This window comes from Salvelinus fontinalis, chromosome 31 (genome assembly GCF_029448725.1).
Source record: "Salvelinus fontinalis isolate EN_2023a chromosome 31, ASM2944872v1, whole genome shotgun sequence".
Classification (NCBI taxonomy): Eukaryota; Metazoa; Chordata; class Actinopteri; order Salmoniformes; family Salmonidae; genus Salvelinus; species Salvelinus fontinalis.
This window is the reverse complement of record NC_074695.1, coordinates 4,904,245-4,926,937: the sequence shown is the minus strand read 5'-3', so window position 1 is coordinate 4,926,937 and position 22,693 is coordinate 4,904,245. Positions and strand designations below refer to the sequence as shown.

The following is a 22,693-nucleotide window of genomic DNA, read 5'->3' as shown; positions in this document are numbered from 1 at the left end:
ATAGGGAATAGGGTGCCATAGAGCTCTGGTCTAAAGTAGTGCACTTTATATAGGGAATAGGGTGCCATAGAGCTCTGGTCTAAAGTAGTGCACTTTATATAGGGAATAGGGTGCCATAGAGCTCTGGTCTAAAGTAGTGCACTTTATATAGGGAATAGGGTGCCATAGAGCTCTGGTCTAAAGTAGTGCACTTTATATAGGGAATAGGGTGCCATAGAGCTCTGGTCTAAAGTAGTGCACTTTATATAGGGAATAGGGTGCCGTCAGGGACACATTCAGACTGTGATTTGTAATGCAAGGTCAGATTGATACCACATCACTAAGTTCTCATTTTATTATGTTCCCTGTCCTAACACCTCCTGTTCTCTTTTTTCCTCCTCCTCCTCCTTCTCATCTTCATCCTCCCCCTCCCCCTCATCCTCCTCCTCTACCTCCCTCTCCTCCTCCTCCTACACTCCCCACCTCATCTTTCTCCTCTTCCCCACCTCCTCCTCCTCATCTTCCTCCTCCTCCCCATCCACCTCCCCATCCTCCTCATCTTCCTCCTCCTCCCCTTCCTCCTCATCTTGCTCCTCTTCCCCACCTCCTCCTCCTCATCTTCCTCATCCTCCCCATCCACCTCCTCATCTTCCTCATCCTCCCCATCCACCTCCTCCTCATCTTCCTCATCCTCCCCATCCACCTCCTCCTCATCTTCCTCCACCTCCCCACCCACCTCCCCCTCCTCCTCATCTTCCCCCACCTCCCCATCCACCTCCCCCTCATCTTCCCCCACCTCCCCATCCACCTCCCCCTCATCTTCCCCCTCCTCCCCCACCTCCTCATCTTCCACCTCCTCCCCATCCACCTCCTCATCCTCCTCCTCCGCCTCCCTCTCCTCCTCCACCCCATCCACCTCCTCCTCATCCTCCGCATCCCTCTCCTCCTCCTCCTCCTCCTCCTCCTACACTCCCTACCTCCTCCTCCCCACCTCCTCCTCCCCATCCACCTCCCCCTCCGCCTCCCCCACCTTCTCTTACTCCTCCTCCTGTTTATCCTACCCACCTCCTCCTCATCATCTTCCTCCTCCTCCCCATCCACCTCCCCCTCCCCCTCCCCCACCTCCTCCTCTTCCTCTAGATGACGGTTCATGGAGCGTTCCTCCACCAAGGTTCATTCTGTAGGAACTGGTTCAATCTGTTGGATCTCCTGGTGGTCTCTGTGTCTCTGATCTCCTTCTTCCTACAGTGAGTCTCAATCAAACTTCTGTACAACGTTAGGCCTCATAGCCTTAGCCTAGCATGTCCACTGTATAAGCACTGAGTACCATTACCACACCGGTATTTTCTGATCATAGCTACAGTGCATTCAGAAAGTAGTCAGACCCCTTCACCTTTCTCCATATTTTCTTACATCACAGCCTTATTCTAAAATTAATTAAACTGTTTGTTTTTTCTGTCATCAATCTACACACAATACCTCATAATGGCAAAGTAAAAGCAAATGTATTCAAATTTTAAAAAACTGAAATATTACATTTTTGTAAGTATTCAGACCCTTTACTCAGTACTTTGGCAGCGATTACAGCGTTGAGTCTTCTTGGGTATGACGCTACAAGCTTGGCACAGCTGTATTTGGGGACTTTCTACCATTCTTCTCTGAAGATGTTTCTGCAACTTGATTGTAGTCCACCTGTGGTAAATTCAATTAATTGAACATGATTTGGAAAGGCACACACCTGTCTATATAGGTCCCAACAGTGCATTTCAGAACAAAAACCAAGCCATGAGGTTGAAGGAATTGTCCGTAGAGCTCCGAGACAGGATTGTATCGAGATACAGATCTGGGGAAGGGTATCAAAACATTTCTGCAGCGTCGAAGGTCCCCAAGAACACAGTTATCTCTGTCATTCTCAAGTGGAAAAAGTTTGGAACCACAAATACTCTTCCTAGAGCTGGCCACCCGGCCAAACTGAGCAATCAGGGGAGAAGGGCCTTGGTCAGGGAGGTGACCAAGAACCCAATAGTCACTCTGACAGAGCTCCAGAGTTCCTCTGTGGAGATGGAAGAACCTTCCAGAAGGACAACCATCTCTGCAGCACTCCACCAATCAGGCCATTATGGTAGAGTGGCCAGACGGAAGCCACTCCTCAGTAAAAGGCACATGACAGCCCGCTTGGAGTTTGCCAAAAGGCACCTAAAGACTCTCAGACCATGCGAAACAAGATTCTCTGGTATAATGAAACCAACCAAGCGTCACATCTGGAGGAAACCTGGCACCATCCCTACGGTGAAGCATGGTGGTGACAGCATCATGCTGTGGGGATGTTTTTCAGCAGCAGAGACTGGGAAACTAGTCAGGATTAAAGGAAAGAAGAATGAAGCAAAGTACAGAGAGATCCTTGATGAAAAGGTGCTCCAGAGCGCTCAGGACCTCAGACTGGGGTGAAGGTTCACCTTCCAACAGGACATCGACTCTAAGCACACAGCCAAGACAATGCAGCAACGCTCCACATATAACCTGACAGAGCTTGAGAGGATCTGCAGAGAAGAATGGACAAGTGTACCAAGCTTGTAGCATCATAACCAAGAAGACTCGAGGCTGTAATCGCTGCCAAAGGTGATTCAACAAAGTACTGAGTAAAGGGTCTGAATACTTATGGAAATGTGATATTTCCGGGGGGGGGTTTTAAATCTAAATTTGCACAAATACAACTGTCTATGAATTTGAGAGTTTTTATAATCTCTTTAGCCTCATCCCTCAGCTTTTTACTGAAACAGGGGCGGGGAAAGTTTTGTTATTGTTTCAACTGCTGATTGCCCCGTAAAGGCTGTAGAACACACCAGCTATCAGAGTGAAGAACCACATCAGTAATCCTACCTGTACTGAAATCAGTAATCCTACCTGTACTGAAATCAGTAATCCTACCTGTACTGAAATCAGTACTCCTACATGTTCTGAAATCAGTACTCCTACATGTTCTGAAATCAGTACTCCTACCTGTTCTGAAATCAGTACTCCTACCTGTTCTGAAATCAGTACTCCTACCTGTTCTGAATTCAGTACTCCTACCTGTTCTGAAATCAGTACTCCTACCTGTTCTGAAATCAGTACTCCTACATGTTCTGAAATCAGTACTCCTACCTGTTCTGAAATCAGTACTCCTACCTGTACTGAAATCAGTACTCCTACCTGTTCTACAATCAGTACTCCTTCCTGTTCTACAATCAGTACTCCTACATGTTCTACAATCAGTACTCCTACCTGTTCTACAATCAGTACTCCTACCTGTTCTACAATCAGTACTCCTACATGTTCTACAATCAGTAATCCTACCTGTTCTGAAATCAGTACTCCTTCCTGTTCTACAATCAGTAATCCTACCTGTTCTACAATCAGTACTCCTACATGTTCTGAAATCAGTACCCCTACCTGTTCTGAAATCAGTACTCCTACCTGTTCTGAAATCAGTACTCCTACCTGTTCTAAAGGAGGATAACTTTATGTCTCTCTCTCCCAGTTCAAGTGCCATCTCTGTGGTCAAGATTCTCAGGGTACTCAGAGTACTCAGGCCTCTACGAGCGATCAACAGAGCCAAAGGACTGAAGGTAAGGGTGTGTGTGTGGTTGTGTGTGTGTGTGTGTGTGGTTGTGTACTTGTTTGTTGACCTGCCTAACAACTGTGTGTTCTGTCCATTCAGCATGTGGTCCAGTGTGTGTTTGTAGCGATCAAGACCATCGGTAACATCATGATCGTCACTACTCTACTACAGTTCATGTTCGCCTGCATCGGAGTCCAGCTCTTCAAGGTAATGTGTACTGTACTGAGAGTCCAGCTCTTCAAGGTAATGTGTACTGTACTGTACTGTACTGAGAGTCCAGCTCTTCAAGGTAATGTGTACTGTACTGAGAGTCCAGCTCTTCAAGGTAATGTGTACTGTACTGTACTGTACTGAGAGTCCAGCTCTTCAAGGTAATGTGTACTGTACTGAGAGTCCAGCTCTTCAAGTGTTTTACTTTACTATTAAGTATTTTATCAAATCAAATCAAATGTATTTATATAGCCCTTCTTACATCAGCTGATATCTCAAAGTACTGTACATAAACCCAGCCTAAAACCCCAAACAGTAAGCAATGCAGGTGTAGAAGCATGGTGGCTAGGAAAAACTCCCTAGAAAGGCCAAAACCTAGGAATAAACCTAGAGAGGAACCAGGCTACGAGGGGTGGCCAGTCCTCTTCTGGCTGTGCCGGGTGGAGATTATAAGAGAACATGGCCAAGATGTTCAAATGTTCATAAATGACCAGCATTGTCAAATAATAATAATCACAGTAGTTGTCGAGGGTGCAACAAGTCAGAACCTCAGGAGTAAATGTCAGTTGGCTTTTCATAGCCAATCACTGAGAGTATCTCTACCGCTCCTGCTGTCTCTAGAGAGTTGAAAACAGCAGGTCTGGGACAGGTAGCACGTCCGGTGAACAGGTCAGGGTTCCATAGCCGCAGGCAGAACAGTTGAAACTGGAGCAGCAGCACGGCCAGGTGGACTGGGGACAGCAAGGAGTCGTCAGGCCAGGTAGTCCTGAGGCATGGTCCTAGGGCTCAGGACCTCCGAGAGAGAGAAAGAAAGAAAGAGAGAAAGAGAGAATTAGAGAGAGCATACTTAAATTCACACAGGACACCGGATAAGACAGGAGAAGTACTCCAGATATAACAGACTGACCCTAGCCCCCCGACACATAAACTACTGCAGCATAAATACTGGAGGCTGAGACAGGAGGGGTCAGGAGACACTGTGGCCCCATCCGATGATACCCCCAGACAGGGCCAAACAGGCAGGATATAACCCCACCCACTTTGCCAAAGCACAGCCCCCACACCACTAGAAGGATATCTTCAGCCACCAACTTACCATCCTGAGACAAGGCCGAGTATAGCCCACAAAGATCTCCGCCACGGCACAACCCAAGGGGGGGCGCCAACCCAAACAGGAAGATCACGTCAGCGACTCAACCCACTCAAGTGACGCACCACTCCTAGGGACGGCATGGAAGAGCACCAGTAAGCCAGTGACTCAGCCCCTGTAATAGGGTTAGAGGCAGAGAATCCCAGTGGAGAGAGGGGAACCGGCCAGGCAGAGACAGCAAGGGCGGTTCGGTGCTCCAGAGCCTTTCAGTTCACCTTCCCACTCCCGGGCCAGGCTACACTCAATCATATGACCTACTGAAGAGATGAGTCTTCAGTAAAGACTTAAAGGTTGAGACCGAGTCTGCGTCTCTCACATGGATAGGCAGACCATTCCCCAAAAATCTATAGGAGAAAGCCCTGCCTCCAGCTGTTTGCTTAGAAATTCTAGGGACAATTAGGAGGTCTGCGTCTTGTGACCGTAGCGTACGTGTAGGTATGTACGGCAGGACCAAAACGGAAAGACAGGTAGGAGCAAGCCCATGTAATGCTTTGTAGGTTAGCATTAAAACCTTGAAATCAGCCCTTGCCTTAACAGGAAGCCAGTGTAGGGAGGCTAGCACTTGAGTAATATGATCCCATTTTTGGGTTCTAGTCAAGATTCTAGCAGCCGTATTTAGCACTAACTGAAGTTTATTTAGTGCTTTATCCGGGTAGCCAGAAAGTAGAACATTGCAGTAGTCTAACCTAGAAGTAACAAAAGCATGGATACATTTTCCAGCATAATTTTTGTATAGAAAGTGTCTGATTTTTGCAATGTTACGTAGATGGAAAAAAGCTGTCCTTGAAACAGTCTTGATATGTTCGTCAAAAGAGAGATCAGGGTCAAGAGTAACGCCGAGGTCCTTCACAGTTTTATTTGAGACGACTGTACAACCATTAAGATTAATTGTCAGATTCAACAGAATATCTCTTTGTTTCTTGGGACCTAGAACAAGCATCTCTGTTTTGTCTGAGTTTAAAAGCATAAAGTTTGTAGCCATCCACTTCCTTATGTCTGAAACACAGGCTTCCACGGAGGGCAATTTTGGAGCTTCACCATGTTTCATTGAAATGTACAGCTGTGTGTCATCCGCATAGCAGTGAAAGTTAACATTATGTTTTCGAATGACATCCCCAAGAGGTGAAATATATAGTGAAAAGAATAGTGGTCCTAAAACGGAACCTTGAGGAACACCAAAATTTTCAGTTGATTTGTCAGTTATTTTATGTAATTTTCTGTTATATTAGAATCCATTCTCCATACTATACCGTAGTATAATCTAATAGTCTGTTATATTAGAATCTATTCTCCGTACTACACCATAGTACAATCTAATAGTCTGTTATTTTATTTCAGGGTAAATTCTACCGCTGTACAGACGAGGCCAAACACACGCCAGAGCAGTGCAAGTAAGTTCCTCAATCGGTCTTTCTAGAACTTTCTAGAACTGAATAACGGATATGGTTTTAGTGTGTTTTGTCGGTTGTGTTTTTAATGTCTAAACGTCTATAGGAAGACCTCTTGTCAAACTTACTTTCCTCTGTACCCTGTGTGTCGTCTGTCACACACTTCGCATGGCCGCATAAGTACACCTTTCAAGGATGGGGTAAATTCCATTAGGATTCCAGAACATTTTAGAATGCAAACGAAAATTTTCCAAATCCAATTCTGAATGTTCCTCACTGAAAAACATTTAAGAGAACTAAAATTGGAATTTCAGTGTACAGTACTTCCTGAATTGACTGTAATTTAAATGAAATTAACCCCAACCTTGGCAACTTCTACTGGTTAAAATACTGTGTGTGTGTGTGTGTGTGTGTGTGTGTGTGTGTGTGTGTGTGTGTGTGTGTGTGTGTGTGTGTGTGTGTGTGTGTGTGTGTGTGTGTGTGTGTGTGTGTGTGTGTGTGTGTGTGTGTGTGTGTGTGTGTGTGTGTGTGTCTCTGTGTGTGTCTGTATCCCAGGGGAACCTTTGTGGTATATAAGGATGGGGATGTGAGCCACCCCATGGTGAGAGAGAGGATCTGGCACAACAGTGACTTTAACTTCGACAACGTCCTGATGGGCATGATGGCTCTGTTCACAGTGTCCACCTTTGAGGGCTGGCCAGCGTGAGTGTCATTCAGCACACAAACACACACAGACAGGCACACACACACACACACACACACACACAGACAGACGCACACACACACACACACACACACACAGACAGGCACAGACAGGCACACACACACAGACAGGCACACACAGACACACACACACAGACAGGCACACACACACACACACACACACACACACACACACACACACACACACACACACACACACACAGGCACACACACACAGGCACACACACACACAAACACAGACAGACAGACACACACACACAGACAGGCGCAGGTGAATAGAAACACAAACCATACTGAACACACTATGGTTTCAAAGGGAGGAAAGGATTTCATGACATCTAGTGGCCATTTTGGGTACTTCAGATTATCACAGGCATCTATAATAACCTCTAGCCCTCTGTGTGGCTTTATCATATGTAAAATATATTAAACAATTAAATAAGAGGATTTTTTAAATAATTAAAAATATAATGAATGTAATACCTTATCCTGAATATAAACCATCAACTTAGTGAAAACCATGGAGTTTAAAATGAGGGATCAGCCTGATTCTTTACTATTTTGTTTTCACACTTGTATTTATTTGACTGTGTCAATATGTCAATATATCAATATGTCAATTTGTCAATATGTCAATTTGTATTCGATGTCAACGTTTTGGCGTCAAACTGGTCAATAGTTGGAAGAGTTGCAGAGTTTTTTCATTAATTAAACTATTTTCTCGTGAACCATCTGGTCTATCTACTAGAAACTCATGAACAATATGGACACCGATATTTAACTTTAGTAAATTGCCAGTAGCTACAAGCCTAAAACACACAAAACTGTACACACACACACATGCACACAGGTTATGAATATCTTATGTCGCGCTCTCCTATTTTCTCTCTGTCTCTCTCTCCCTCTCTCTCCCTCCCTCTCTCTCCCCCTCCCTCTCCCCCTCCCTCTCTCTCTCCCTCACAATCTCTCTCTCTAACTACCTCTCTCCCCTCTCTCTCTCTCACTCACAATCTCTCTCTCTAACTCCCTCTCTCCCTCTCTCTCTCTCCCTTCAAATCTCACTCTCTCCCCCTCCCCCTCTCCCTCTCTCTCCCTTCCAATCTCTCTCTATCTCTCTCTCCCTCTCTCTCCCCCTCCCTCTCTCTCTCCCTCACAATCTCTCTCTCTAACTACCTCTCTCCCCTCTCTCTCTCTCACTCACAATCTCTCTCTCTAACTCCCTCTCTCCCTATCTCTCTCTCTCTCTCTCTAACTACCTCTCTCCCTCTCTCTCTCTCTCCCTTCAAATCTCACTCTCTCCCCCTCCCCCTCCCCCCCTCTCTCTCTCTCCCTTCCAATCTCTCTCTCTCTCTCCCTCCCTCCCAATCTCTCTCTCTCTAACTCCCTCTCCTCCTCTCCCCCTCTCCCTCTCCCCCTCCCTCTCCCCCTCTCTCTCTCCCCCTCTCTCTCAGACTCCTGTATAAGGCGATTGATGCTAATGGAGAGAACCATGGCCCTGTCTATAACTACCGTGTTGAGATCTCCATCTTCTTCATTGTCTACATCATCATCATCGCCTTCTTCATGATGAACATCTTTGTGGGCTTCGTCATCATCACCTTCAGAGAGCAGGGAGAGTCTGAATATAAGAACTGTGAGCTGGACAAGAACCAGGTAACTGCCTGCTGTGTGTGTGTGTGTGTGTGTGTGTGTGTGTGTGTGTGTGTGTGTGTGTGTGTGTGTGTGTGTGTGTGTGTGTGTGTGTGTGTGTGTGTGTGTGTGTGTGTGTGTGTGTGTGTGTGTGTGTGTGTGTGTGTGTGTGTGTGTGTGTGTGTGTGTGTGTGTGTGTGTGTGTGTGTGTGCATGCCTGCTTGCTTGCTATCATCCATCTCAATCTCAACCCCTCTCTCTCTCCCTCCCTTGATCCCTCCCCCCTCCCTCCCCATCTCCTTCTCCCCCCCCCCCTCCCTCCCTCCCTCCCTCCCTCCCTCTCTCCCTCCTCTCCCTCCCTCTCCTGCTCCCCCCCCCCCCCCTCCTAACAGAGACAGTGTGTAGAGTTTGCTCTGAAGGCCCAGCCATTGAAGCTGTACATCCCAAAGAATCCAGTGCAGTATAAGTTCTGGTCGTTCATCCAGTCTACAGCGTTTGAATACGTCATGTTCGTTCTAATTCTCCTCAACACTGTCACTTTGGCGGTTCAGGTAACCAACAAACACACACACACACACACACACACACACACACACACACACACACACACACACACACACACACACACACACACACACACACACACACACACACACACACACACAGTCTTGGTCACGGTCCAACCTACAGTGGGTCATTTTGTCTGTCTGTCTGTGTGATTATTTCTGTCTCTCTATGTGTATTATACAGCACTATGAGCAGTCCAAGGTGTTCAGTCATGTGATGGACATCCTCAACATGGTCTTCACTGGTCTCTTCACTGTGGAGATGCTGCTCAAACTGCTGGCTCTACGACTCAGGGTAAGTACCTAACCCCTAACCCCTAACCCCTAACCCTGCTCAAACTGCTGGCTCTACGACTCAGGGTAAGTACCTAACCCCTGACCCCTAACCCCTAACCCCTAACCCTGCTCAAACTACTGGCTCTACAAACTGCTGGCTCTATGACTCAGGGTAAGTACCTAACCCCTGACCCCTAACCCCTAACCCCTAAGCCTGCTCAAACTGCTGGCTCTACGACTCAGGGTAAGTACCTAACCTCTGACCCCTAACCCCTAACCCTGCTCAAACTGCTGGCTCTACGACTCAGGGTAAGTACCTAACCCCTGACCCCTAACCCCTAACTCTAACCCCTAACCCCTAACCCTGCTCAAACTACTGGCTCTACGACTCAGGGTAAGTACCTAACCCCTGACCCCTAACTCTAACCCCTAACCCCTAACCCCTAACTCTAACCCCTAACCCCTAAGCCTGCTCAAACTACTGGCTCTACGACTCAGGGTAAGTACCTAACCCCTGACCCCTAACTCTAACCCCTAACCCCTAACCCCTAACTCTAACCCCTAACCCCTAACTCTAACCCCTAACCCCTAACCCTGCTCAAACTACTGGCTCTACAACTCAGGGTAAGTACCTAACCCCTGACCCCTAACTCATAACCCCTGACCCCTAACTCTAACCCCTAACCCCTAACCCCTAACTCTAACCCCTAACCACTAACCCCTAACCCCTGATCCCTAACCCCTAACCCCTGACCCCTAACCCCTGATCCCTAACCCCTAACCCCTGACCCCTAACCCCTAACCCCTAACCCCTGATCCCTAACCCCTAACCCCTGATCCCTAACCCCTAACCCCTAACCCCTGATCCCTAACCACTAACCCTGCTCAGGGCAATCTTCTTGCCTATTTTCCTACTATGTTCTTACTCCTCCTCTTACTCCTCGTTTTTTATTTATTGTAAAAAATAAAAATAACTATCTTTGTCTGTGTGCAGCATTATTTCATAGATGCCTGGAACTCTTTTGATGCTCTGATCGTGGTGGGCAGTGTCGTGGATATTGTGGTGACAGAATTCAGCGTAAGTCCACTGACACACTGGCTATTAAATAACAATAGAAAATCGAATCAAATTGTGTCAAATACAACAGGTGTAGACTTTACAGTGAAATACTTACTTACAAGCCCTTAACCAACAATGCAGAATTTCTTTGTTAAAATAACAATATATTTGCTGAAAAAATATTTACTAAATAAACTAAAGTTAAAAAAAAGTTACGCAATAAAATAACAATAACGAGGCTATATATAGGTGTGTTAATGTAGGGGTGGTATACAGAAGATAGCCCTATTTGGTAAAAGACCAAGTCCATATTATGGCGAGAACAGCTCAAATAAGCAAAGAGAAATTACATTCCATCATTACTATAAGACATTAAGTCAGTCAATCCCAAAAAAGTTCAAGAACTTTGAAAGTTTCTTCAAGTGCAGTTGCAAAAACCATGATGAAACTGTCTCTCATGAGGACCACCACAGGAAGAGGGTAAGTTCATTAGAGAGCACCTCAGATTGCAGCCCAAATAAATGCTTCACAGTGTTCAAGTAACAGACACATCTCAACATCCACTGTTCAGAGGAGACTGTGTGATTCAGGCCTTCATGGTTGAATTGGTGCAAAGAAACCACTACTAAAGGACACCAATAATAAGAAGAGACTTGCTTGGGCCAAGAAACACGAGCAATGGACATTAGACAGGTGGAAATCTGCCCTTTGGTCTGATGAGTCCAAATGTGAGATTTTTGGTTCCAACCGCCGTGTCTTTGTGAGACGCAGAGTAGGTGAACGGATGATCTCCGCATGTGTGGTTCCCATCGTGAAGCATGGAGGAGGAGGAGGTGTGATGGTGCTTTGCTAATGACAGTGATTCATTTAAAATTCAAGGCACACTTAACCAGTATGGCTACCGCAGCATTTTCCAGCGATACGCCATCCCATCTGGTTTGATCTTAGTGGGACTATCATTTGTTTTTCAACAGGACAATGACCCAACACACCTCCAGGCTGTGTAAGGACTATTTTACCAAGAAGGAGAGTGAATGAGTCAGATGACTTGGCCTCCACAATCACCCGACCTCAACACAATTCAATCAAATGTATTTATAAAGCCCTGTTAACCTCAGCAGATGTCACAAAGTGCTGATACAGACACCCCAAACAGCAAGCAATGCAAATGTAGAAGCACGGTGGCTAGGGAAAACTCCCTAGAAATGCAGGAACCTAGAAAGAAACCTAGAGAGGAACCAGGCTCTGAGGGGTGGCCAGGCCTCTTCTGGTTGTGCCGGGTGGAGATTATAACCTAGGGAGAAACCTAGAGAGGAACCAGGCTCTGAGGGGTGGCCAGTCCTCTTCTGGTTGTGCCGGGTGGAGATTATAACCTAGGGAGAAACCTAGAGAGGAACCAGGCTCTGAGGGGTGGCCAGTCCTCTACTGGTTGTGCCGGGTGGAGATTATAACCTAGGGAGAAACCTAGAGAGGAACCAGGCTCTGAGGGGTGGCCAGTCCTCTACTGGTTGTGCCGGGTGGAGATTATAACCTAGGGAGAAACAACCTAGAGAGGAACAGCCAAAGATTTCAAGACTAAATTGCAGTAAAAATAGTACCACAATACCGTCTCTGGTAAACACACACAATATCAAATAACATCTAAGTTTATTTGTCACATGCACAGAATATAGAAGGTGTACAGTGCCTTCCGAAACTGTTCACCCCTCTTGGCATTTTTTCCTATTTTGTTGCCTTACACCCTGGAATTAAAATGGAGGATTTGTATCATTTGATTTACACAACATGCCTACCACTTTGAAGATACAAAATGTTTTTTATTGTGAAACAAACAACCCCCCCCCCCCCCCCACTTTACCCCTACCTACATGTACAAATGACCTCGACTAACCTGTACCCCCCCCTCCCCCCCCGCATATTAACTCGTTACCAGCCCCCTGTATATAGCCTCATTATTATTATTTTTTACTTTAGTAAATATTATCTTAACTCTATTTTCTTAGAACTGCATTGTTGGTTAAAAGGTCTTGTAAGTAAACATTTCACGATAAGGTCTACACCTCTTGTATTCAGCATTTCACGATAAGGTCTACACCTCTTGTATTCAGCATTTCACGATAAGGTCTACACCTGTTGTATTTGGACGCATGTGACAAATACAATTTGATTTGAGCTTGTCAACACATTTGTGTCCAAGATATTTCCTTCAAGCATAATTATATTCACAGCACACCTGGGGTGAAGGTTTTGGAAAACAGCTAACATTAAAGCTAGAATCCTTAGTTGCGACAGCCATTTTTGTACTTAAAAATGTATTATATACGTGTATACACAATTAAAGAATATAACTCATGAGCTTAGCCTCAAAACATGGTTAAAACTATACGTGTGATATCATGGATGGTCAGTCCTTGCACCCATAGTTATGTCTTTGAATTTGAGAGTGGTTACATTTTTCCAGCCTCATCCTTTAGCTTTTTAGCAGAATAATCCTCATTGTTTAAATTAAGGATTGCAGCTTTAAACATTGTATCTGTCATCTATGTAACTACTGTATCTTACCTCTCTATCATGTTAATGTGTGTCTCTTTTCTCTTTTCTCTGAATCTCTCTCTGTCTCTCTGTCTCTCTCTCTGTCTTTTGACTCTCTCTCTCTCTGTTTTGTCTCTCTCTCTCTGTCTTTGTCTCTCTCTCTGTCTCTCTCTCTCTGTCTCTCTTTCGCAGAGCTCTGATGACAGTTCCAGAGTGTCCATCACGTTCTTCCGTCTGTTCCGAGTGATGCGATTGGTCAAACTGCTGAGCAAGGGGGAGGGAATTCGGACGCTGCTCTGGACCTTTGTCAAGTCCCTCCAGGTCAGCGGTCAATAGTGGGTCAAGGACTTTTCCCTGACCATGTGATCTGACAAGGAAACACTCTGGGCCCTACTTTACCAACCTATAACTGATGTCCTGGCCCTACTTTACCAGGCAATCACTGATAAATTAGGCGTGGTCATACAAGTTGATAATTCCATTCAGGTCAGGGTGTTGGTCTGGGATAATTCCATTCAGGTCAGGGTGTTGGTCTGGGATAATTCCATTCAGGTCAGGGTGTTGGTCTGGGATAATTCCATTCAGGTCAGGGTGTTGGTCTGGGATAATTCCATTCAGGTCAGGGTGTTGGTCTGGGATAATTCCATTCCATTCAGGTCAGGGTGTTGGTCTGGGATAATTCCATACAGGTCAGGGTGTTGGTCTGGGATAATTCCATACAGGTCAGGGTGTTGGTCTGGGATAATTCAATTCAGGTCAGGGTGTTGGTCTGGGATAATTCAATTCAGGTCAGGGTGTTGGTCTGGGATAATTCCATTCAGGTCAGGGTGTTGGTCTGGGATAATTCCATTCCATTCAGGTCAGGGTGTTGGTCTGGGATAATTCCATACAGGTCAGGTTGTTGGTCTGGGATAATTCCATACAGGTCAGGGTGTTGGTCTGGGATAATTCCATTCCATACAGGTCAGGGTGTTGGTCTGGGATAATTCCATTCAGGTCAGGGTGTTGGTCTGGGATAATTCCATTCAGGTCAGGGTGTTGGTCTGGGATAATTCCATTCAGGTCAGGGTGTTGGTCTGGGATAATTCCATACAGGTCAGGGTGTTGGTCTGGGATAATTCCATTCCATTCAGGTCAGGGTGTTGGTCTGGGATAATTCCATTCCATTCAGGTCAGGGTGTTGGTCTGGGATAATTCCATTCAGGTCAGGGTGTTGGTCTGGGATAATTCCATTCAGGTCAGGTTGTTGGTCTGGGATAATTCCATTCAGGTCAGGGTGTTGGTCTGGGATAATTCCATTCAGGTCAGGGTGTTGGTCTGGGATAATTCCCAGGGTTGATTTTATCTCTCTCTCTCTCATGGTCTAAAACCCAAACAATGATGTGAAGATATGGCTACAGACTTTTCATAACATTAAGTAAAAATAGATACATTTGTGTCAGTACAGGGAGTTGGTGTCAGTACAGGGAGTTGGTGTCAGTACAGGGAGTTGGTGTCAGTACAGGGAGTTGGTGTCAGTACAGGGAGTTGGTGTCAGTACAGGGAGTTGGTGTCAGTACAGGGAGTTGGTGTCAGTGCAGGTCGGGGAGTTGGTGTCAGTACAGGTCGGGGAGTTGGTGTCAGAACAGGGAGTTGGTGTCAGTGCAGGTCGGGGAGTTGGTGTCAGTACAGGTCGGGGAGTTGGTGTCAGAACAGGGAGTTGGTGTCAGTGCAGGTCGGGGAGTTGGTGTCAGAACAGGGAGTTGGTGTCAGTGCAGGTCGGGGAGTTGGTGTCAGTACAGGGAGTTGGTGTCAGTACAGGGAGTTGGTGTCAGTACAGGGAGTTGGTGTCAGTAGAAGTCAGGGAGTTGGTGTCAGTACAGGGAGTTGGTGTCAGAACAGGGAGTTGGTGTCAGTACAGGGAGTTGGTGTCAGAACAGGGAGTTGGTGTCAGTACAGGGAGTTGGTGTCAGAACAGGGAGTTGGTGTCAGTAGAAGTCAGGGAGTTGGTGTCAGTAGAAGTCAGGTAGTTGGTGTCAGAACAGGGAGTTGGTGTCAGTACAGGGAGTTGGTGTCAGAACAGGGAGTTGGTGTCAGTAGAAGTCAGGGAGTTGGTGTCAGTACAGGGAGTTGGTGTCAGTACAGGGAGTTGGTGTCAGTACAGGGAGTTGGTGTCAGTACAGGGAGTTGGTGTCAGTAGTAGATGTTGGTCTGGGATAATTCCATACAGGTCAGGGTGTTGGTGTCAGTGCAGGTCGGGGAGTTGGTGTCAGTACAGGGAGTTGGTGTCAGTGGAAGTCAGTGAGTTGGTGTCAGTACAGGGAGTTGGTGTCAGTGAAAGTCAGGGAGTTGGTGTCAGTGAAAGTCAGGGAGTTGGTGTCAGTACAGGGAGTTGGTGTCAGTACAGGTCAGGGAGTTGGTGTCAGAACAGGGAGTTGGTGTCAGTGCAGGTCGGGGAGTTGGTGTCAGTACAGGGAGTTGGTGTCAGTACAGGGAGTTGGTGTCAGTGCAGGTCGGGGAGTTGGTGTCAGAACAGGGAGTTGGTGTCAGTGGAAGTCAGGGAGTTGGTGTCAGTACAGGGAGTTGGTGTCAGTACAGGGAGTTGGTGTCAGTGCAGGTCGGGGAGTTGGTGTCAGAACAGGGAGTTGGTGTCAGTGGAAGTCAGGGAGTTGGTGTCAGTACAGGTCGGGGAGTTGGTGTCAGTAGAAGTCAGGGAGTTGGTGTCAGTAGAAGTCAGGGAGTTGGTGCCAGTAGAAGTCAGGGAGTTGGTGTCAGTGCAGGTCGGGGAGTTGGTGTCAGAACAGGGAGTTGGTGTCAGTACAGGGAGTTGGTGTCAGTGCAGGTCGGGGAGTTGGTGTCAGAACAGGGAGTTGGTGTCAGTGGAAGTCAGGGAGTTGGTGTCAGTACAGGGAGTTGGTGTCAGTACAGGGAGTTGGTGTCAGTGCAGGTCGGGGAGTTGGTGTCAGAACAGGGAGTTGGTGTCAGTGGAAGTCAGGGAGTTGGTGTCAGTACAGGTCGGGGAGTTGGTGTCAGTAGAAGTCAGGGAGTTGGTGTCAGTAGAAGTCAGGGAGTTGGTGCCAGTAGAAGTCAGGGAGTTGGTGTCAGAACAGGGAGTTGGTGTCAGTAGAAGTCAGGGAGTTGGTGCCAGTAGAAGTCAGGGAGTTGGTGTCAGAACAGGGAGTTGGTGCCAGTAGAAGTCAGGGAGTTGGTGTCAGAACAGGGAGTTGGTGTCAGTAGAAGTCAGGGAGTTGGTGTCAGTAGAAGTCAGGGAGTTGGTGCCAGTAGAAGTCAGGGAGTTGGTGTCAGAACAGGGAGTTGGTGTCAGTAGAAGTCAGGGAGTTGGTGTCAGTAGAAGTCAGGGAGTTGGTGTCATTAGAAGTCAGGGAGTTGGTGTCAGTAGAAGTCAGGGAGTTGGTGTCAGTACAGGGAGTTGGTGTCAGTACAGGGAGTTGGTGTCAGTGCAGGTCGGGGAGTTGGTGAACATTCTACAAGTGAAAAGGAACGGATTTACTTCTAACCCTTATGGCATTGTTTGTGAAAGAGAGTGACCAGGCTTTACCTATTTTACTGGCTTGTGACCCACCTTCACCGCCCCCGGTTAGAGGGGAATTAGGCAGCCCAAGAGTTAACACACAGGAACTTTATTTAGACACACTGAAGAAGATGAACATGGAGATGAAAAGGGGGAGAGGTAGTGGAATGGTAGTGGAATGGTAGTGGAATTGTAGTGGAATAGTAGTGGAATAGTAGTGGAATAGTAGTGGAATAGTAGTGGAATGGTAGTGGAGTAGTAGTGGAATGGTAGTGGAATAGTAGTGGAATGGTAGTGGAGTGGTAGTGGAATGGTAGTGGAGTGGTAGTGGAATAGTAGTGGAATGGTAGTGGAGTAGTAGTGGAATGGTAGTGGAATAGTAGTGGAATGGTAGTGGAGTGGTAGTGGAATGGTAGTGGAGAGGTAGTGGAATAGTAGTGGAATTGTAGTGGAATAGTAGTGGAATAGTATTGGAATGGTAGTGGAGTAGTAGTGGAATGGTAGTGGAATAGTAGTGGAATGGTTGTGGAGTGGTAGTGGAATGGTAGTGGAGTGGTAGTGGAATGGTAGTGGAGAGGTAGTGGAATAGTAGTGGAATTGTAGTGGAATAGTAGTGGAATTGTAGTGGAATAGTAGTGGAATTGTAGTGGGATAGTAGTGGAATTGTAGTGGAATAGTAGTGGAATAGTATTGGAATAGTAGTGGAATTGTAGTGGGATAGTAGTGGAATGGTAGTGGAAGGGTAATGGGAGGGTAATGGAAGGGTAATGTAATGGTAGTGGAATAGTAATGGAATTGTAGTGGAATGGTAGTGGAAGGCTAATGGAATGGTAGTGGAATGCTAGGGGAATGGTAATGGAAGGGTAATGTAATGGTAGTGGAATAGTAATGGAATGGTAGTGGAATAGTAGTGGAAGGGTAATGGAATGGTAGTGGAATGGTAGTGGAATAGTAATGGAAGGGTAATGGAATGGTAGTGGAATAGTAATGGAAGGGTAATGGAATGGTAGTGGAATGGTAGTGGAATGGTAATGGAAGGGTAATGGAATGGTAGTGGAATGGTAATGGAATAGTAGTGGGAGGGTAATGGAATGGTAGTGGAAGGGTCATGAAATGGTAGCGGAAGGGTCATGAAATGGTAGTGGAATGGTAATGGAAGGGTAATGGAATGGTAATGGAAGGGTAATGGAATGGTAGTGGAGAGGTATTGGTTCTGAAACAGGAGACAGAGAGGTAAAGAATCCACTGTTACACAATAATATAATTGACAGCAGTTCCCTTTGGACACAAACACCATCCCACCAGTCCAGATATATGAGTCCAGTTGTTGATGGGCAGACAGAGATGTTACCCTCTACACTGCCTGAGGGAGACTGATGCTATTGTAGAGACAGAGATGTTACTCTCTACACTGCCTGAGGGAGACTGACAGTATTGTAGAGACAGAGATGTTACCCTCTACACTGCCTGAGGGAGACTGACGGTATTGTAGAGACAGAAATGTTACCCTCTACACTGCCTGAGGGAGACTGACGGTATTGTAGAGACAGAGATGTTACTCTCTACACTGCCTGAGGGAGACTGATGCTATTGTAGAGACAGAGATGTTACTCTCTACACTGCCTGAGGGAGACTGACAGTATTGTAGAGACAGAAATGTTACTCTCTGCTACTGCCTGAGGGAGACTGATGGTATTGTAGAGACAGAGATGTTACCCTCTACACTGCCTGAGGGAGACTGACAGTATTGTAGAGACAGAAATGTTACTCTCTGTAACTGCCTGAGGGAGACTGATGGTATTGTAGAGACAGAAATGTTACTCTCTGTAACTGCCTGAGGGAGACTGATGGTATTGTAGAGACAGAGATGTTACCCTCTACACTGCCTGAGGGAGACTGACAGTATTGTAGAGACAGAAATGTTACTCTCTGCTACTGCCTGAGGGAGACTGACGGTATTGTAGAGACAGAGATGTTACTCTCTGAAACACAATAGTAATTTATTTATGTGGAACACAATAGTAATTTATTTATGTGGAACACAATACAGTACCAATTTTTTGAGATGGTAATATGAAGGTAGGAAAACACAATTCTCACAACATCAGTAATGACATTTCAAAGAGAGGTTATCATTATATTGCAGAAGTGTTGACTGAACTCAGACATATACTGACTATAGCTCTGTCTCTCAGGCCCTGCCCTACATAACCCTTCATATACTGACTATAGCTGTGTCCTCTGTCTCTCAGGCCCTGCCTTACGTTGCCCTTCTCATCGCCATGATCTTCTTCATCTATGCGGTCATCGGCATGCAGGTGGGTGTTGTGTGTCTGTTTTTACCAATTGAGGATATGCCTTCTTGCTAGGGTCCATCTCCATCTTGATATCTCTCAATATCTCTCTCTCTCTCTCTCTCCATCTCTCTCTCTCTCTCTCTCTCTCTCTCTCTCTCTCTCTCTCTCTCTCTCTCTCGCTCTCCCCAGACGTTTGGGAAGATAGCCATGCAGGACTACACTCAGATCAACAGGAACAACAATTTTCAGACGTTTCCTCAGGCTGTACTGGCTCTATTCAGGTGAACCGTTTCCTCAGGCTGTACTGACTCTATTCAGGTGAACCGTTTCCTCAGGCTGTACTGACTCTATTCAGGTGAACCGTTTCCTCAGGCTGTACTGACTCTATTCAGGTGAACCGTTTCCTCAGGCTGTACTGGCTCTATTCAGGTGAACCGTTTCCTCAGGCTGAACTGACTCTATTCAGGTGAACCGTTTCCTCAGGCTGTACTGACTCTATTCAGGTGAACCGTTTCCTCAGGCTGAACTGACTCTATTCAGGTGAACCGTTTCCTCAGGCTGTACTGACTCTATTCAGGTGAACCGTTTCCTCAGGCTGAACTGACTCTATTCAGGTGAACCGTTTCCTCAGGCTGAACTGACTCTATTCAGGTGAACCGTTTCCTCAGGCTATACTAGCTCTATTCAGGTGAACCGTTTCCTCAGGCTGAACTGACTCTATTCAGGTGAACCGTTTCCTCAGGCTGAACTGACTCTATTCAGGTGAACCGTTTCCTCAGGCTGTACTGGCTCTATTCAGGTGAACCGTTTCCTCAGGCTGTACTGACTCTATTCAGGTGAACCGTTTCCTCAGGCTGTACTGGCTCTATTCAGGTGAACCGTTTCCTCAGGCTGTACTGACTCTATTCAGGTGAACCGTTTCCTCAGGCTGAACTGACTCTATTCAGGTGAACCGTTTCCTCAGGCTGAACTGACTCTATTCAGGTGAACCGTTTCCTCAGGCTGAACTGACTCTATTCAGGTGAACCGTTTCCTCAGGCTGTACTGACTCTATTCAGGTGAACCGTTTCCTCAGGCTGTACTGACTCTATTCAGGTGAACTGTTTCCTCAGGCTGAACTGACTCTATTCAGGTGAACCGTTTCCTCAGGCTGAACTGACTCTATTCAGGTGAACCGTTTCCTCAGGCTGTACTGACTCTATTCAGGTGAACCGTTTCCTCAGGCTGAACTGACTCTATTCAGGTGAACCGTTTCCTCAGGCTGTACTGACTCTATTCAGGTGAACCGTTTCCTCAGGCTGAACTGACTCTATTCAGGTGAACCGTTTCCTCAGGCTGAACTGACTCTATTCAGGTGAACCGTTTCCTCAGGCTGAACTGACTCTATTCAGTAGGACTGCTGCTTTTCTGCTAGTTCATTGATTGATCCACCTCACTGATTGATTGGCCAGAGGTTCCAGGTATTTATGTCCCAGGTATTTAAAAAAAACATGACTTCTGGTGAAGACAGAGGCAAACAGAAGCCCTTAATAATATCCCTGGTAGTCTCCTCTCCGGTCAAACGTTTCATAGGTCAGGGGTTGTGAAGTCTCTCCTCGGGGGACCCCCAGCCGTTCCATGTTTTTGACCTATTCCTAAGCTAGCGCATCTGATTCAACTGGTCAACTAATCATCAAGCCCTTGACCACTTGAATCAGATGAGCTACTTTTAGGGTACAACAACATTGTCAAATGTCTGGGGGTCCCAGAGGAGAGGTTTGAAAACCACTGGCCTAGGTCGTGCCCTGTTGGAGCTAACATCTGTTCATCCCGTGCTCTGTCTCTCTGTCTCCCTGTCTCTCTTGTCTCCCTGTCTCTCTCTCTCTCTTTCTCGCTGTCTCCCTGTCTCTCTGTCTCCCTGTCTCTCTGTCTCCCTGTCTCTCTGTCTCTCTGTCTCTTTCTCCCTGTCTCTCTGTCTCTCTGTCTCTCTGTCTCCCTGTCTCTCTGTCTCTCTGTCTCTTTCTCCCTGTCTCTCTGTCTCTCTGTCTCCCTGTCTCTCTGTCTCTTTCTCCCTGTCTCTCTGTCTCTCTGTCTCCCTGTCTCCCTGTCTCTCTGTCTCCCTGTCTCTCTCTCTCTCTTTCTCCCTGCCTCCCTGTCTCCCTGTCTCTCTGTATCCCTGTCTCCCTGTCTCTGTCTCCCTGTCTCTCTCTCTCTCTTTCTCTCTGTCTCCCTGTCTCCCTGCCTCCCTGTCTCTCTGTCTCCCTGTCTCTCTGTCTCTCTTTCTCTCTGTCTCCCTGTCTCTCTGTCTCTCTGTCTCTCTGTCTCTCTGTCTCCCTGTCTCTCTGTCTCTCTGTCTCCCTGTCTCCCTGTCTCTGTCTCCCTGTCTCTCTGTCTCCCTGTCTCTCTGTCTCCCTGTCTCTCTGTCTCTCTGTCTCCCTGTCTCCCTGCCTCCCTGTCTCTCTGTCTCCCTGCCTCCCTGTCTCCCTGTCTCTCTGTCTCTCTGTCTCTCTGTCTCCCTGTCTCCATGTTTCTCTGTCTCCCTGTCTCCGTCCAGGTGTGCTACAGGGGAGGCGTGGCAGGAGATCATGCTAGCCAGTCTGCCAGGTAAGCACTCTGTCTGTCTGTCTGTCTGTCTGTCTGTCTGTCTGTCTGTCTGTCTGACTCTCTCTCTCTCTGTCTACCAGGTAAACGGTGTGACCCAGAGTCAGACTACCTGCCTGGCGAAGAGTTCACCTGTGGAAGCAACTTCGCTATCGTCTACTTCATCAGCTTCTTCATGCTGTGTGCTTTCCTGGTGAGGGGAGACAAGGGGGAGGGAGGGGAGAGAGAGGGGAGGAGGGAGGGGGATGGAGGGAGGGAGGGAGGGGAGGGAAGATGGGACGGAGGGGAGGGAGAGGGCGGGATGGAGGGAGGGAGGGAGGGAGGGAGGGAGGGAGGGAGGGAGGGAGGGAGGGAGGGAGGGAGGGAGGGAGGGAGGGAGGGAGGAAGGAAGGAGGGGAGGGGAGGGAAGACGGGAGGGAGGGGAGGGAGAGGGGGATGGAGGGAGGGATGGAGGGATGGAGGGAGGGAGGGAGGGAGGGAGGGAGGGAGGGAGGGGAGAGACAGGGGAGGAGGGAGTTGGATGGAGGGAGGGAGGGGAGAGAGAGGGGAGGAGGTAGGGGGATGGAGGGAGGGAGGGGAGGGAGGGGAGAGAGAGGGGGGAGGAGGGAGGGGAGGGAGGGGAGAGAGAGGGGAGGAGGGAGGGGTATGGAGGGAGGAAGGGGAGGGAGGGGAGAGAGAGGGGAGGAGGGAGGGGGAGGGAGGGAGGGAGGGGAGCTAGGGGAGAGAGAGGGGAGGAGGGAGGGGGAGGGAGGGGAGAGAGAGGGGAGGAGGGAGGATTGGAGGCTTTTTCATGCCTTTGTGCTATCCTGGTGAAAGGGGAGGGACAGTCCTGTAAAATAAGGAATATCACATCAAGTTGCACATTCTTCCCCCAACTACTGCCACCAACGCTTCATTCTATAACGCTTTCTTCAAAGGCTGCTTCCTAAGACAGTGGTTCTCAACAGGTTTTAACCTCGGGACCCAAATTGAGCAAGGTTGCCTATATTCACATTGTGAAAAAGAATCGCCAAAAATACAATCTGGAAAAGTAGTTTGAATGTTGCTAGTAAAATATATGACAAGAGAACAACATTCCCACCTATTTCATTGTCAATAATAGCAATTTGCCCATATTCTTGATGAAGAATGTTAATTAACTCACCTGGTTTGAGACACTAAATCAACCAACATAGCTCTGCTAATAGAATG

The 22,693-nt window shown here is 47.3% G+C and overlaps 1 protein-coding gene across 4 annotated transcripts in view; it reads left to right on the top strand.

Moving 5' to 3' along the window:
* cacna1fb (calcium channel, voltage-dependent, L type, alpha 1F subunit) overlaps positions 1–22,693 on the top strand; it is a 197,851-nt gene that overhangs the window by 145,980 nt on the left and 29,178 nt on the right. For all 4 annotated transcript variants that reach the window (XM_055891144.1, XM_055891142.1, XM_055891143.1 and 1 more), the window contains exons 23-36: positions 1,120–1,226; positions 3,500–3,587; positions 3,680–3,787; positions 6,279–6,331; positions 6,884–7,030; positions 8,503–8,704; positions 9,073–9,231; positions 9,431–9,541; positions 10,517–10,600; positions 13,307–13,435; positions 18,878–18,943; positions 19,112–19,203; positions 21,456–21,505; positions 21,586–21,695. In XM_055891144.1, coding sequence (XP_055747119.1) covers positions 1,120–1,226; positions 3,500–3,587; positions 3,680–3,787; positions 6,279–6,331; positions 6,884–7,030; positions 8,503–8,704; positions 9,073–9,231; positions 9,431–9,541; positions 10,517–10,600; positions 13,307–13,435; positions 18,878–18,943; positions 19,112–19,203; positions 21,456–21,505; positions 21,586–21,695 — 1,506 coding nt within the window. The remainder of the gene's footprint in view (positions 1–1,119; positions 1,227–3,499; positions 3,588–3,679; positions 3,788–6,278; positions 6,332–6,883; positions 7,031–8,502; positions 8,705–9,072; positions 9,232–9,430; positions 9,542–10,516; positions 10,601–13,306; positions 13,436–18,877; positions 18,944–19,111; positions 19,204–21,455; positions 21,506–21,585; positions 21,696–22,693) is intronic.